This window comes from Astyanax mexicanus, chromosome 2 (assembly GCF_023375975.1).
Source record: "Astyanax mexicanus isolate ESR-SI-001 chromosome 2, AstMex3_surface, whole genome shotgun sequence".
In the NCBI taxonomy this organism is placed as follows: Eukaryota; Metazoa; Chordata; class Actinopteri; order Characiformes; family Acestrorhamphidae; genus Astyanax; species Astyanax mexicanus.
Genome location: NC_064409.1, coordinates 19,814,985 through 19,831,495, shown reverse-complemented (window position 1 = coordinate 19,831,495; position 16,511 = coordinate 19,814,985). Strand labels below are relative to the sequence as shown.

Sequence of the window (16,511 nt, the reverse complement as noted above, 5' to 3'; positions counted from 1 at the left end):
GTTAATATTTGCCCTTTACCTTTCTTATGTTACATTTCTTTTAAAAAGTGCTACTCTTTTTTTATTAGTTTTTTAATAAAATGTAAAAGAAAATGAATTAAACTCAAGATATGAGTAGAAAATTTGTTTAGTTTCAAATTTACAAATGAAGCAATGTTTATTAGCCCTTGGCCAAACATACTGTATGTAATATAAATGTGTAGGGGGGATGGGTGTACAGTGTGTGTTTATCGAAAATGTGTTTTGATATATGTTTTTCACAAAAAATGAGCCAATGCCAACGAGTTTGAGTTAGAAAAAAAAAAAAAATTCAGTATCATTTCATGAAAAATGAAAACGGGTCCCACAGACCCGAACACCACACAAGGGTTAAACCATATCAAACACCAAGTCCTGTCCCATGATTTTTGGCATGTCACACGATGGAAGCTAAAGAGTACTACACTGACCTTTGAGGAATGTGTTGTATCTGTTCGCACGGACAATTTTAGCCAGACACCACCGGTCACAATCGTTACCACTGCACTGTCCACTGTGGGTGGTATTAATGCCTTCTGCGATGCATTTCTGGTATTCCAGGTTAAAATTCTGTTTTAAAAGTCTCTTTTAAGATCTTCTGTAGTCTTATTAGACTGTCATAGCAACAAGGAATAAGAAACACATACATAATGTCCCCTGCCAAATATGTACAATATTGAACAAAGCATTTAACAATGTACGTTTTACTTTGAGTACAGTATAGACTTAAAATAATCATACAAAAACGAGATGGAGAAAGAAAATTGTATACAGTGAATGATATAGCCTACAGCCACAACAGAGTTAGCAGATCAGAAAATGATGCTTGCTCTTACAGCCTACAACAGACACAGACATCCCAAGTTTCCCGAAAGTTGCGGGAGGCTACCGCATATCAATAATAGCTCTGTAAGTCTGACAGAGTCTGTAAGTCATATAGAACTCATTTCTCCTCTGACTACTCTAAAGTATATCCATGTCCGGTAAAAGTGAAACAAAAATTAAAGTCGTGCCAACTGTAGAGTTTATAATAGGATTTCATTTTATTTGATTTAGCTATTTATTGGTATATTTGAGTAAAATGAGCATTGTTGTTCATTGTTGTCCAACTACGGACAACATTTCTCCCAAATTCCAAATAAGAAAAAATGTCATTTAGAGCATTTATTTGCAGAAAATGAGAAATGGCTTAAATAACAAAAAAGATGCAGAGCTTTCAGACCTCAAATAATGCAAAGAAAACAAGTTCATATTCATAAAGTGTTAAGAGTTCAGAAATCAATAGTTCTTGGAATAACCCTGGTTTTTAATCATAGTTTTCATGCATTTTGACATGTTCTCCTCCACCAGTCTTACACACTGCTTTTGGGTAACTTTATGCCTTTACTCCTGGTGCAAAAATTCCAGCAGTTCAGTTTGGTTTGATGGCTTGTGATCATCCATCTTCCTCTTGATTATATTCCAGAGGTTTTCAGTTTGGTAAAATTTCTCTCTCTCTCTCTCTCTCTCTATATATATATATGGTCTACAAGTTTACCTTAGATAGCTTGGGGGGTAAATGTGGAACACACCCAGTATGCAAATAGTTTGTTTCAGAAGCCAATACAAAAGAGGCAGTCAATGTCAAAAGGCTAAACTTAGTAATTAGAAGCTCATTTAACTGAAAGATCTCTTTTTGAATGTATACATGGCCGCAAAATAATCACCTCAACTCAAAATAGTTGAGTAATGTTTCAAAATATACAATTTTACATAAAACAGACTTCATTTATTTGAGTTAAACTAATTACAATGCAAGTTAAGTTGATAATGAGCCTTAATATCAAGTAAAAATGCATTTTAAGAGTCAAAAAGACAGTTCTTCTATGGAATTGCTCAAGGAAGCTTTTGCAAAACCCATTTTTTTCTTTTAAAGACTGCAGGAAAGGAAATAGGCTGCACTGGTGAACAGAAATCACTGTTTTAAAAAGCAGAAATAGCTGTTTTGACAGAGACGAGTATTGCTCTCTAAATCGAATCTCGGTGTGTAAATATCTGTGTGTGGCAGTGTTGTGTGTTTGTCCTGTTTGAGGGAGGAATGGTTTGGGGGAGCTGTGATTTCCAAACGTGGGAAAAAAACATCCCAGAATGACTTAAATTACTGTTATTTCTCTGCAATATGAAAGACGCTTGGGTTTGAGTAAATAAAGCTGAATAACAGCACTCCAAGCTTTATAGCTTACAGCTTTATACACAATGATATGCCAAAAGTCATGGGACTTAGGAGTAGGGGTGGGCAATATTATATTGTATACAATATATCGTGACAGAGAAATATCATGATATTAAAAATTCATATCGTGATAATAGGGATGGTTTGTCTTAAAAGTATGTTAAAATAGGTTAAAATTCTGTTTTAAAATTCTGTTTTAAGATCTTCTGTAGTCTTATTAGAGTGTCGTAGCAACAAAGAATAAGAAACACATATATAATGTCCCTTGCCAAATATATACAATATTGAACAATGTATTTAATAATGTACAACAGACTTAGGAGTAGGGGTGGGCAATATTATATTGTATACAATATATCGTGACACAGAAATATCATGATATTAAAAATCCATATCGTGATAATAGGAATGGTTTGTCTTAAAAGTAGTCCATTATTTACTGTGAAGCTTTAAGTGTATTTGTTGTATAATTGTTTTAGTTTATAGTTTTTGTTTGCAGTTTATATGCATGAAAATATTCTGCAATATGTTTTGCTGCATTATATTATTTTATGCTGTATTATTTATGAAATGGACGTGAAATGTTTGATATGTATTTAAGAAAATATTGATTTGTAAATGAAGTTCAGGAAAGCGCCATTTTTCTGAATTGTATTGATTATACATTGACAATTCCAGCTTTTAAATTGAAATTTAAATCAAGATTTTCAATAATGTTTCTTATCAAACAAGAAACCTTTTTTGTAATATTTACATAGGAATTCTTAAGATATAGGTGTGTGATGTCAAGCAAAACAACAGACAAAAATTCTGGCATGTACACTGTAAACCTGGAAGTTCATTTTACCTAAACAATTTAATTTATTGCATTCTTTGCTTATGTGTACTGAAAAGTTGAGTTAATAAGACTTATAAAAACTTATAGTTAAAGTTATAATGCCTAAATGTAAAGTTAATGTCAATTATATTTTTGGTATATCAATTGTTTTACGCACTAATTTGACTTTTAAGTACAGCATAGATTTAAAATACTCATACAGAACTAGAGGGAGAAAGAAAATGTTAAAGACTGAACAGCAGCTCAGAAAATGATGCTTGCTCTTACAGCCTACAACACAGAGGCCATGCGGTGAACAACAAACACAGCTTAAAGGCTGTCTGCTTTTTACGTGGTATAATTTTTGGATGGGGTTAATCTACCTGTTTCTGATATAGATAGATAGATAGATAGATAGATCTGAGACTTAAAAATATATACATAAATATATAAATACAAAAAACTATAGAAAGTGTGGAAGTAATTAGTCGTAGATATGAGGTAGTGCAGTAAAATAATAAATGAAGTATAGGAGGTATCAGCAGATATGACAATAGTAAACATAAACCTGTGCAAGTATTGTATTTAAGGTAGGTGTGTAGTGTAGTGCCCAGGGGTGCAAATGTACAGGATGTACACACAGGATGTGGGACACATACCACCCAACCCCCAATATATACATGTGCACTCACTCACCTCTGATGCTTTTCTCCTGCTCTCTCTCTCTCTCTCTCTCTCTCTCTCTCCTTTTAGCCATATAGATTATATCACACATATAGATGTGCTGGGATAGCTGCTGTAAATAAAAGATGAGCGTATGAGAGCGGAGGTGGATGAGTGGAGCGAGGGATGAGGTGGAGGAGAGGCGAGGCGGAAAGATGCGTGTGAGAAGAAAAACCTCAGAGCTGGAAAAATGTATTTTAAAACATATAGAATTTAGAAGTAGGTTTAGTATAAAGTGCTGAGTTGTGGTGAATAGAAACAGATGTCTGAACGCTTCTATACATCAGAAACTCAATACATCCAAGGTTATGGAGGCAGTGCCTGACAGAGCTGTAATCTTCTATATCATCACTGTTACACAAGAACCAAGAACCTTTTCATTATTCAACTCACATCTCCACATCTCCGACCTGAACACCTTCTTAATTACAGTTACTGTAGAAAGGTTTTAATTTAAGGTATATTGGAATGTATTTTATCTAAATTGTTTTATTTTTACATGTATATTTTAAACATTTTATCATTAACGATACTTTGGCATACTAAAAGTCATAGGCATACATAATACAGTATGCAAAGTGATCATGGCTTGGGAATGCACACACCTGTATACATTGTGAGGTGTTATCTTGTGAGTGAAGTTGACTGAACACTGGCCAGCATGCTCATAGCAAGGCGATGCATATTATGGGAGTTACTCAGGTTGCCTGAACACTGGTCAGCATGCTTATTGCAATATGATGTGAATTATGGGAGTTCTGGTGATGTCTGATAGTGGGTGTATATAGATGAGATGTTCCATTTCTGAACTGGGAATATAGAGTGTCAGGTCTTCTTGTTTGGGTTACATTTTGCTGATTGTATCATAAACGACCACAGCAACCTAGTTTTACAGCAACCTAGTTGGTCTTCATGTTTGGGTTAAATGTTGCTGATCGGATCATAAACACCTACAGCTACCTATCTGTTGGGTGTCAGGTCTTCAGGTTTGGGTTAAATGTTGCTAATCAGATCATAAACACCCATAGACACCTAGTTGTTAAGTGTTGGGTCTTTATTTTTTGGTTAAATGTTGCTGATTAACTCATAAACAGCCACAGCAACTTAGCTGTTAGGTGTTGGATCTTAATGTTTGGGTTAAACATTGCTGATCGGATCAAAAATAGCCAGAGCATCATAGTTGTTCGGTGTTGGGTCTTCATTTTTGGTTAAATGTTGCTGATTGGATCATAAACACCTACAGCTATCTATCTGTTGGGTGTCAGGCCTTCAAGTTTGAGTTAAATGGTGCTAATCAGATCATAAACAGCCACAGTAACCTATCTGTTAGGTGGAGGATCTTCATGTGTGGTGTAGTGTCATGTAGTTAAAGGTGATTAAGTGGAAGTGTAGAGTATTAAGAAGGGAATGGGCCCTATATGTGTAACCGCAGATGTTAGATGCAGAATTTATCATCTTCCTGTATTATGTTACTCAGTGTATAGTATATTAAACACAATTTATAAAAGAAGTATATAGTGAACATATCCACAGTATTAAGTACTTTCTTTATAAGCACAAGTATAAAGCAGTTCACTGCAGCCAGAAATTCTGCAAAGGCAGCTAAATTTCCCCCCACACTATATAACACCCTGCCTGCCTGCAGAGGAGCATATTCATCCTGCATCTCACTGACTGATAACCAGCCTGCGAGCGGCCGGCTGATGGATTTGATCAGGGTAAGAAACGTTAAGCCGTTTTCTGCTTCTGAGTCGATGTTCTGTCCATAAAGTGTCGGCGAGAGCCGTCAGTTCCGGCCCGCTGACTCCGGCAGGGCCCGGCTCGTAAAGGGCCGCTTTGTGTAAGTGGTAAATCCCGGTAATGAGCAGAGGGATTGTGGGATAGAAGCACCTAGCGGACTCTGTGTCAGATGGAGAGCCGCTGTCTCCGTATAAATCCGTCGCTTTTGTGTTCGGTGTGTGGATTTCTTCCTGGTTCAGAGCGGCGCTGTAAAACTGCAGCACTGCCGTTTTTTTTACAGGGAGCCAAAAGCAGGTTATTGATAAAACGCTTATTAATGTGGAATGCAGGCCATTATTAATGAGGACTGGGCTAAAGACGGAAACTTTTAAATATGGCAACTCTAGAAGAGGAGGGGGAATAAAAACCTTAGCTTTCAATGGAAGTCAATGGAAGTTGAGAACTGCATTTCTTGGCTGGATAGTCATAGAAGGCTGTTACAAAGTGAAGCAAACTCTGTATACATCCTAGAAATGCAGCTAACTTTTGGAGAGATTTCATGGATGCAACTGATTTATTCCTTACAGCCCTCGATTAATCCAAAATAAATAATCTGCACAGAGAGAAACAGCATCATGAAAATGTTGGAAATTTAAAGTGTTGTGTCCAGAACTAATTCAGCCATCAAAAAAGGAAATTGGATGGAAGGAATCTTCTTCAATTCTGCTTTTTTTCTTGAGGGAAACAAAGAACACATTTGTGCGTGGAGGCACTGTGTTCTGCAACACACTTCCAGAAGGCCCAGTATCATGGTGTGCGGTGCAGTTTTGGTTGCAGACAGTTTAACAGCCCAACGTAACGTTAATCAGGTCCTGCAACCAGGACAATGCTCGTCCACACACTGCTGCCATCTCAAGAGCTTCCCTTGAGCACACAGACACTATTCCATGGCCAGCTGCATCATCTTGCATGTTAAAGGTCTCGTTCCATCGTTTTTTCAATCATTTAAAAGGTCTATAAATTAATGGCCATGTGAGCCTTTATTTTATTTTATTTATTTTTTTTTGTGAAAAAAGTGCTCAGGTGTTTCTGTTTAGCCCTGCTTATTTCACTGGATTACTGGTCTCTGAAGAAAGACAGGATTTGGCTCTTGCTCATGAATTTGTAACATATCGTATCTGATTGGCTAACAGCACTACAGCAGAGAACGACTACCCACAGTCGATGTTACAGCTCTAAAACTCAAAGGACAAAATGTTTTCAGAGATACAGCCTTAGTTATAAAGATGCAGCACTGAGTTCTAGATAGAGTTAATCCTTAAACTGCACTTAACGGCAGACTCAAGTGGCCCCATGGTCAAGAAATGTTATCAATTACAACCACCCCCCCCCCCCCCTCCTCCCTGCAGGATTGATAACGTTTAGTTCAGCTAAACTAAAGCTACTAAACTCTTACCTCAGACGTAATTCGGTGCTTGAACAGTTTCACCAATTCAAAACCCCAGAGTCCTCTCTATATCATAAAATCTGACTGAATCTGACTTTTTTACTAGCTACTGCAGAGAAGGGAGAACAGTTTCATGTGCAGCATCAGATACAACATAGAGAAACCTATAGTATTATACAAAGAACAAGAAAAAGGGGAAAAAGCATGGCTAAAAGGAGCTGTCCGTTCAGCACCACACTGTATTCTAATAACTGATTAAAACAACTTTTCCAACTGCTGCCAATAGAATAGGACTCGCTGGAGAAGATTCGTTATCTATCTATCTATCTATCTATCTATCTATCTATCTATCTATCTATCTATCTATCTATCTATCTATCTATCTATCTATCTATCTGTCTGTCTGTCTGTCTGTCTGTCTCACACACATGTTCTCTCCACACTCCCTATTATACAGTATCTCTCTCTCTTTCTCTCTCTCTCTCTCTCTCTCTCTCTCTGCATCTTTCTCTCTCTCTCTAACCTACAGTCTAACTCACACACTCTCCTTTTCTCTCTCTATCTCTCTCTCTCTTACAGTCTCTATCTCACAGTGTCACTCTCTCTCTCTCTCTCTCTCTCTCTCTCTCACTTTCTTCCAGTCTCTCCCTCCTTCAAGCTCTGTTGTTATCTGTTTTGGTTATGTAACAGTTGTAATATGAGGCGGAGGATGAGAGCGAAGCTGCAGTGGCCACTTTTATCCTCTCCGTCTCATCCCTCTCTCATCCCTCTCTCTCTCTCTCTCTCTCCGTCCCCGCTATAAATACCCTGCGTGTCTGCGGAAGGAGCGCGGGATGAGGCAGAAGTGCTTCATCATGGCTGGCAGTCACGCTTTACTGAGAACAAAAGAGATGCAGACTGACAGTCAGAGGCTGGAAGCGCGAGAGCGTGATCGCCCCGCTGTACAGTACAGCCGGAAAATCAGACCCTCTTACTGAGGGGGTCCGCTCTGTGTCTGTGTGTGTGTGTGTGTGTGTGTGATGGAGTAGTAAATTCTGCTGATGCTGTGCCAACTTGTACCCAGTGTAACAGTTACTTAAGAAGCTGATGATGTACATTAGCTGTACTGAATGTGTCATGTGTGCAGCATGTGATTTTCAATAAAGCAATAATGCATGAAAGGGAGTGCTATAGCATGTAATATTGGCACTGCTGTGCTGATCTGCGGTACTCTGCATGCAGCCTCGTGCCTACTACAGCATTACACGTTATAGCACAAACCTCAAGTGTATTATTGCGATTATACCACAGAACCGTTATCGCTGTTTATTGAAAGATTTTGAGTTAACGAGGAGGAGAAAATACGATCTGTTTGGTTATAAACACTTCACTAAAATAGTTCCATTGCTGTGCTGTTTGGCTTGTAAGCGCTGTGCTGTCACTATGTTACCTGTATGTGGTGGAGTAATACATGGAGAGCTTCGGTTAGAGTGCATTACCAGCTGATAACGTCAATCATAAAACACCTCCCAGCTAATCACATTCCACGGTCGGAACTAACTGTGGTATAGTTGTCTTATTGAAAAAAAAAAATTGCACAGAAAAAGGACGCTATCTTGAAGGCAGCATGTGCCTCTCTTAGATCTCAAAGTATTTTTTCTACATTAATGCTGCATCACAGAGTTGTGTAACTACTAATATGTCCTCATAGAGTATCATTACAGACCCTGGCTTTTAGACTTATTTCTGTTAAAGGTCTAAATGGGCTTTTTTTGTTTTTCTTTGATCCAGAGCAGACACTATCCATTCCTTTAAAAACAGTTCTGTAATACTGATTATTCTGACCACAATACACTGTGTTTCCACTGTGTGATGCTCCATCAAAGATACTTCCAATCACAGAAAAGTGGATGCTGCTTCTGGGCGTGGTAAACATAAGGCTTCTGTTCTGCACAGTTAAGTTTTTAGTGGCTTTTGTGATTGGGACTCTGTATTGTATTGATAATTCTAACTAATCTCTCTCTCTCTCTCTCTCTCTGTTACAGAAATCCTGATAAGGGTCTGCAGTTCCTCATCTCCCGCGGCTTTATTCCGGACACGCCCATTGGTGTGGCTCACTTCCTGCTGCAGAGGAAGGGGCTGAGCCGGCAGATGATCGGAGAATTTCTCGGGAACAGCAAGAAACCGTTCAATAGAGAAGTGTTAGAGTGAGTGATCACATGATCAACACACACACACACACACACACAAGCATACACACACACATACAGAGAGAAAGAGAGAGAGAGAGAGAGAGAGAGAGAGAAATATATAAATAGAGAGAGAGAAGTTTGGAAAACAGAGAGGCGGAATAGAGACAGAGGTAAAGAAAACATGATAGAAAGCAGATAGAAAGAGGAGGAATGTAGGGAGACAGAGAGAGAGAGAGAGAGAGAGAGGGAGAGAGGTTGAAATACAGTGTTGAAAAATCGAGGGGCAAGAGAGTGAGTTAAAGCAAGAAAGAGTGATATAAACATAATGGAGAGAGAGGAGATAATAGAGAAAATAGCGTGAGAGAAAGATAGAGAGTATAGAGTGATAGTATAAATAGTATAAGTAAAAAGAGGGATATTCATTCACTTGACCCTTCAGCTTAAAGGTGTAAAGAGAAATGTATCGACCTACTGATCACACTCTGTTATTGAACTGTGAAACATTTGTAGGTGACCTTTCTGTTCCACCTAACCAGGTACATGGGGTACCACAGTGAGCACTTACTACACAGCAGCACCTCAGCAACCACCCGAGCATCATAGCAACATTTGTCGGCTCCTTACAAACCAATTAGCAACTCAACAACAGCCAAATTGCAACCACCCAGCAACATTCTAGTATACCCTATAAATACCCTTAAACTTAATAGCAACTATTTAATTAGCAACACCACAGCATCCACTTGTTTTTCCATGGCAACTGCCCTGAAACACCCAGATGTGATTCCAAAGCAGAGGGAGAGAGAAGTGTGGAAAACCAAGAGGGGGAATAGAGACACAGGTAGAACAAAAAAAAAATGATAGAAATCAGAGAGAAAGAGGGAGGAAAATATAGTGATAGAATGGAGCAAAGAAGGGGTATGGGGAGACTTTTTTTTTTTGACTTTTAACGTTCTTTATTAGAACCAAGTCAATATGACAAGTTAGACAATCCTAAAAATGGATTGAAACAGATTTTTACAATAAAATAAATTAAAACATGAAATAAAAAATACAGCTTACTGTAATTCTGGGGCAAAAAAGAGTTCACCCTCCTCAACCAGGCAAACTGCCTCCCCAAAGCACCATATTAACATAAAAGCATCCAGGTCATTCATGCCTTTATAATAGTTAAAATCAATTTTTATCCTAGCCTTAACCATCCTCAGGAAGATTGGCACAGCATCACAGTCTACATTTTGCTCAATTTTGTTCTTCCTGCTCATGTAAATAGCCATCTTCGCTTGTCCAAGGATAAAATTGATCAGTTGGCACTTGTACCTTTGGCTCCTGGCATATTTAAAACCAAGTATAAAACTCTGGGGTGTAAAATTTTCATTAAAATGTATGGGGAGAGAGAGAGAGAGAGAGAGAGAGAGAGAGAGAGAGAGAGAGAGAGAGAGAGAGAGATTGAAATACAGTGTTGAAAAAGAGGGAGGCAAGAGAGAGAGAGAGAGATAAAGCAAGAGAGAGCGAGATATAAAGAGAAAGAAGAGAGAGAGAGAGAGAGAGAGAGAGAGAGAGAAAGTGTGAGAAAATAGAGTGAGAGAAAGAGAGAGAGGGGGTATAGTATAGGGTGAAATGGAGATATTCATTCGGGTTTGTTTTTCGGGGTCTTTGTAGAGCTGTGGCATCTTTTAATGAGATCTGCTCCAGCAGCAGCTGAGCCCCAGCACGCACACACACACACACTCACACACACACACACACAACTCACACACACACACACATACACACAACTCACACACACTGGGGAACTGGGGAATGCTGGGCTGCCTACATGCTACTGAGCCTTAGTCCTGAGTTGTGTGTGTGTGTTTGTGTGTGTGTGTGTTTGTGTGTGTGTGTGTGTGTGTGTGTGTGTGTGTGTGTGTGTGTGTTTGTGTGTGTATATATACAAAGGAGAGAGAGAGAGAGAGATAGAGAGAGAGAGACTTGTAAGCTCTTGTAAAAAAGTTGTAAGTGTGAGTGAACAGTGGTTAAATTTTACCATAATTCAAACATAACCATAAGTTTTTGTTAAAGATTTAATCTCAAACCAGTTCTGAGCCTTTGTTTTAAGACAAGACAAGACAAGACAAGATAGCCATATAAACCTAAATACTTGTGATTGGCCTCGGCCTATAATCCATGCAATGAACACATGCATACATACACACTAGTAAGTACAAACAGAACACCCACACACACATAATGCTTTTCCACTGACGTGGAACTGGCACCGTTCTGGTTCGCGAACCTAATGTTTGTTCGCTGTGGGAACCAAAGGATACTAGTTTTTTTTGGCGCAAACTGTGGTGACATTTTTGGCCGTGTCTGTTTGTACAGGAGCACCGCAGCTGTGTCGCTGTGCCAATGTAACATTTTGATGGTTCCTCTAAAACTGGTGGAAAGGTAGACTGGTTTGCTGAAAAGATCCATGGTTCTGATTAGCCTGAATGGAACTGGTTCAAGAACTACAGTTCGTTTGGTGGAAAAGCACTGATAGTGATACAGTGAGAGCATATACGTGGGGAGCAGTGAGGGTTAAGGGTCTTGCTCAAGGACCCAATTGTGGCGGCCCACTAAACCTGGCTATCAGACCCACAACCTCGTTGATACCCCAACTGCTGAGCCACCACTGCCCAACACACAGTGTTCAGTGTACCATCTGCTTTCCTCAAGTTCCCATTACTGGACATTATTGGACATTGTTACTGGATAGCACTGAGGAGAAGATCAAGAAGCAGCAGCAGCATTAGCTTAGCACAGGCTAGCACTCTGTATAAAAGCAATAGAACACTCAAGGTTGTGTGTTAACATTACGGCTGTGATGATCTGTGATGTTATTCGCGATAACACACTCCCTCTCGTGTTCTATCCCTTAAATACGTACCGTACCATCTGAAACTATGATAAAATAAGAGTTTACAGCTTTAAAGGGGACATGAAACACTTCAAGTATTTAGTATAATTCACAAGATGTATTTTCACTGTAACAAATCTGATAAGTTTAACAGTTGTCAGTGAAGCGGAATTAAAATAATGAGCAATCTAAATGTCATTTTTAGTAAGTAAGGGCAGCGCCATCTTGTCCCAGCACTGAAAGTGACTTCACGAGGTTGGTTCCCGAACGCCTCACTACTATAATCTATGAGTCTACCGTAAATTAATTCCCCAATAGGTAATAAAATCCAAACCAAAACTCAATGCAGAGCGGGGGGGCACTTTTGTATTGCCCCTGTGTGTAGTAATACTGGGAGTAGTGAAATTTAATAGGGTGAGGAATGAGAAATATTTACTTTCACTTTCATATCTCGCCTCGGACAGCTATTCTTCAGCGGGGGCTCGCAGCGCTGAAGCGCGAGAATCCTCCGGTTAGCTGCAATGCTAGGGGTTAGGAGCGAGCACTTTCTAGATCAGGACTATATGAAGGAGAGGGGTTTGAGTCAGGAGCATTAGCAGTCTGAGGCTTTTTTCCTCCGTTTTTTATTTTTCCTCTGATCAGCTGGGATGTACAGACCGTCCGACTGAGGCTAACGTTACTATGAGAGCAGCAGCTGTGAGCCGCACGGAACAGGCCAAACAACGCGCTCACCCAGCAGAGCAGCGAGAGGTTACTTTACCGAAAGTCTAGATAAACGGACAATTTAAAGATAACATAGCTAGCGTTAGTTACTTTTCTAGCTATCTCACCATAGCTAGCCAATTCTAGCTAACTAACTAATGCTAACTAGATGAAGCTACCCAATAAGTTTTCTAACTTCTAAACTGAACGGTTTATCAACCAAACAGGGCCTTGGTGTTTCAATATCCACTTAAATCATGTTTGTTTAATTCAGTCTTAATGAACTCTGGACTTCACATGTTAAATTGCTAAATGTATATAAACTAGCTGGTTAACGGGATGGCAGTACCTGCTGTTGACGGGCTGCAGGGTTTCTGCACGGCTCCACGTAGAGAGAGAATAGACACTCCCAAAACGTCTCTCTCTCAGAAAAGCATCTGAAAAGTTCTGCTCAGGTTTCTGCAGGAAAGATCTCTGAGCAAATGCTCCATGTTAGCCTAGTTCAGCTTCGTCTTCATCCATAATCTCCACAAACAACAAGCTCTTTTCCTCTAGCTATATGCCTGGGATCTTAAGCCAACCAACCTCGTGACGTCACCAGTGCTGCACGGGCAACATGGCAGCACCATAGCTCAAACGTAACAAACATAAATATATTATAATTTAGTGTGTAAACATTTTATATAAAAAATCCCCCCCCAAATAAATTCCATTATATTTAATCCCTTAGAAAACTTGTACAAACTGAAATGTTTCATGTCCCCTTTAATTGAAAATCACATGTTTATATATATATATATATATATATATATATATATATATATATATAACAAGCATAAGTACACTTGCTACTGCTGAGATAAATACACTTAGCAATTTGCTTAGTGGTCTTTTGCCCAGCATAGCGTGTGTGTGTGTGTGTGTGTGTGTTCGTTATTCTGTTTTCCTGACTGACTGTGTCACCATACTGTGCTCAGTGTGTGTGCAGACAGTGTCATTACATTGTCAATGTGTGTCCACACAAGTGGGCTGTTTGAATCCACACACACACACACACACACACCATTACAACCTGCTCTCCTGAGAAATGAAGAATAAGTGAAAGTGAGTGAAGAGAAGCCAAAAAGCAATAGTGAAAAGAAAGAAAGAGAGAAAGAGAGTGGGGGAGAGAGAGAGAGAGAGAGGAAGAGAGAGAAAAAGAGAGAAATTAGCTGAACTGTCTTCAAGCCCGTTAACATCAGAGCGACTGCAGGCTGCCTGATTGCTCTCAGAAAGAATTGAACCACTGCACTCCGCACCCTTCAGCTTTAAGGTGTAGAGAGAATCTCATCGAAGTGTGTGTGTGTGAGAGAGAGAGAGATCACACACTCTGTTTTTTACTGTAATAGTGACATACTTGTAAGTGACCTTTCTTTTCCACCTAACCAGATACATTGGGTACCACAGCAAGCACTTACTACACAGCAACACCTCAGCAACCACCCGAGATATCATAGCATTGCGTAACATTTTGTCGGCTTCCTACAAATCAATTAGCAACTCAACAACAACAACCACAATGCAGTCACCTAGCAACATTATAGTATACCCTTAAACACCATAATAGCAACTACTGTACCTAGCAACACCGCAGCATCCGCTTGGTTTTCCCTGGCAACTGCCTACAAATCACTTACAGAAACCCTAAAAACACTTGGGATTCCAAAGCAATCACCCAGGAACTCTTTAACAACACCACAGCAACTGGGAAAGCATAGAAACCATATTGCAATAGTAGCCAGCAACCAATCACATAACAACTTCCTATTAACCACCAAACAACTGCACAGCAGCAATCAAAATGTACCAGCACCATAAAAACACTTTAGATAGCATAACGACCACCCAGAAACTACTTAACAACACCATAGCAACTACCTAAGATATCAGAAAAACTTCCAACCACCAGAGCAACCACCTACCAACATTCTAGTAACCACTTAGGATCAACATAAAATATACCAAGCAACACCATAGCAACTACCTAGCAATACCTTGGGAAGTACTTGGGAAACCATGCCAACTGCCTACCGACCATCACAGTAGGAACCACTGGGGATACCAGAGTAATGGACAAGCAACCACCTTGTGACATCTTAGAAACCACTTAGCAGCAACATAGCAGTCACCTGGGATAGAGTAGCATGCTCTAAAGTAATTGCCTAGAAACACCATAGCAACCACTTGGGATATCATAGCCTAGCAACATTCTAGTAACCACTAAACAACCTAATAGCAACTACCTAGCTATACCACAGCATCCACTTGGTATTCCCTTGCAACTGTCTACAAACCACTTACAGAAACCCTAAAACACTTGGCATACCATAGCAACCACCGGAAAAAACTCATAGCCACGACCTGAGATACTAGGCAAAGTCTTATCAACCACTAAGCAGCTCTATAGCAGCTACCTAGAAACACTTTGGCAACCATATAGCCACATGTTTGTAATCACATAGTAACATCATAGAAACCACTAGAGATACCACAATACCCAGAAACTATTTAACAACACCATAGCAACTACCTAAACATATCATAGAAACTGCCTAACAACACCTTGGGAACTACTTGGGAAACCATGCCAACTGCCTGCAACCACCTTGCAACGTCCTAGCAACCACATAGCAGCTATATATTGGCCACCTGGGATTGCGTAGCAGGTCAAAAGCAATATCCTTGCAACACCATAGCAACCACAATACCTGGCAATACCTGGCAAACCACATAGCAGCCACCTACCAAGACCCAATCGACCACTAAGCAAACCAATATCAACCATCTGGGATACCATAGCAACAACCTAGCAACCTAGCATCAGAGGAACTGCCGGCATTTTGATTGGCATTAGAAAAACAAACTGTGTGTGTGTGTGTGTGTGTGTGTCTGAGAGTGTGAGTGTGTGTGTGTGTGTGTGTGTGTGTCTGAGTGTGTGAGTGTGTGTGTGTGTGTGTGTGTGTGTTAGAAGCAGATTAAGCTGTAATAAAGAGCTGAAAGTAGCTTTTCTTTGGTGTTGAAAGGAGCTGCTGCTGATGGGGGGCAACTTTAAAAAAGAGACGATTCTTTTGTAATTGGACACTTTTAACAACTAAAATTTTGTCAGTCTGCAGCAGCGGGAGAGATGGGATGGGCTCGGTTTTTCAGGTGTGTGTGTGTGTGTGTAGGTGTGATAGTACACAAGACTCCCTGAAGATCAGGAGAATGAGCGCCCGGCCTTGAAAGAAAAAAAAAAAAGAAAAAGAAAAGACATCTCTCATGCAAATCCATTAGCGTACCTTTTCTTTCATCTCTCTCTCTTTCTCTCGGTGTGTGTCTCTCTCTCTCTCTCTCACACACAAACACACACACACACTCACACAGCTCGTCTGCATCTTCTGCTGTTCCGCAGTGAAGACGCGAGCAGTTTTGATAAGAGCTCAGCAGCAGATCTCATTTGTCCTGCAGAGAAAAAGTTCTTTACTTTCCACAATACACTGCCCACAATGACAATGATACTACACTATGGTGATTCTGTGATACTCGATATATTGCTTAACAGTGTTCTGCAATACTTCACAGCATCACGACTCTTCTAACAGTGCCATTATTCCAGTGTGTCAGGGTTGAGACAGGAAAGGAGAGGACGCAGAGAGTGGACGCAAATGAGAGTAATATCTATTTACAACACAAACAAACCATTAAACAAAACTTAAGCAATAAAGAAACACTGAAAAAACACATGCAACCTAAAATGACGTAACAACGTACAATAACTGACAAACTAACACTGAAAACAC

The 16,511-nt window shown here is 39.7% G+C and overlaps 1 protein-coding gene across 4 annotated transcripts in view; it reads left to right on the top strand.

Annotated features, from left to right (window-relative positions):
- The window catches only part of iqsec3a (IQ motif and Sec7 domain ArfGEF 3a), a 269,750-nt gene that overhangs the window by 178,942 nt on the left and 74,297 nt on the right, over window positions 1-16,511 (top strand). For all 4 annotated transcript variants that reach the window (XM_049473704.1, XM_049473702.1, XM_049473721.1 and 1 more), the window contains one exon: window positions 8,961-9,122. In XM_049473704.1, the coding sequence (XP_049329661.1) occupies window positions 8,961-9,122 (162 nt within the window). The remainder of the gene's footprint in view (window positions 1-8,960; window positions 9,123-16,511) is intronic.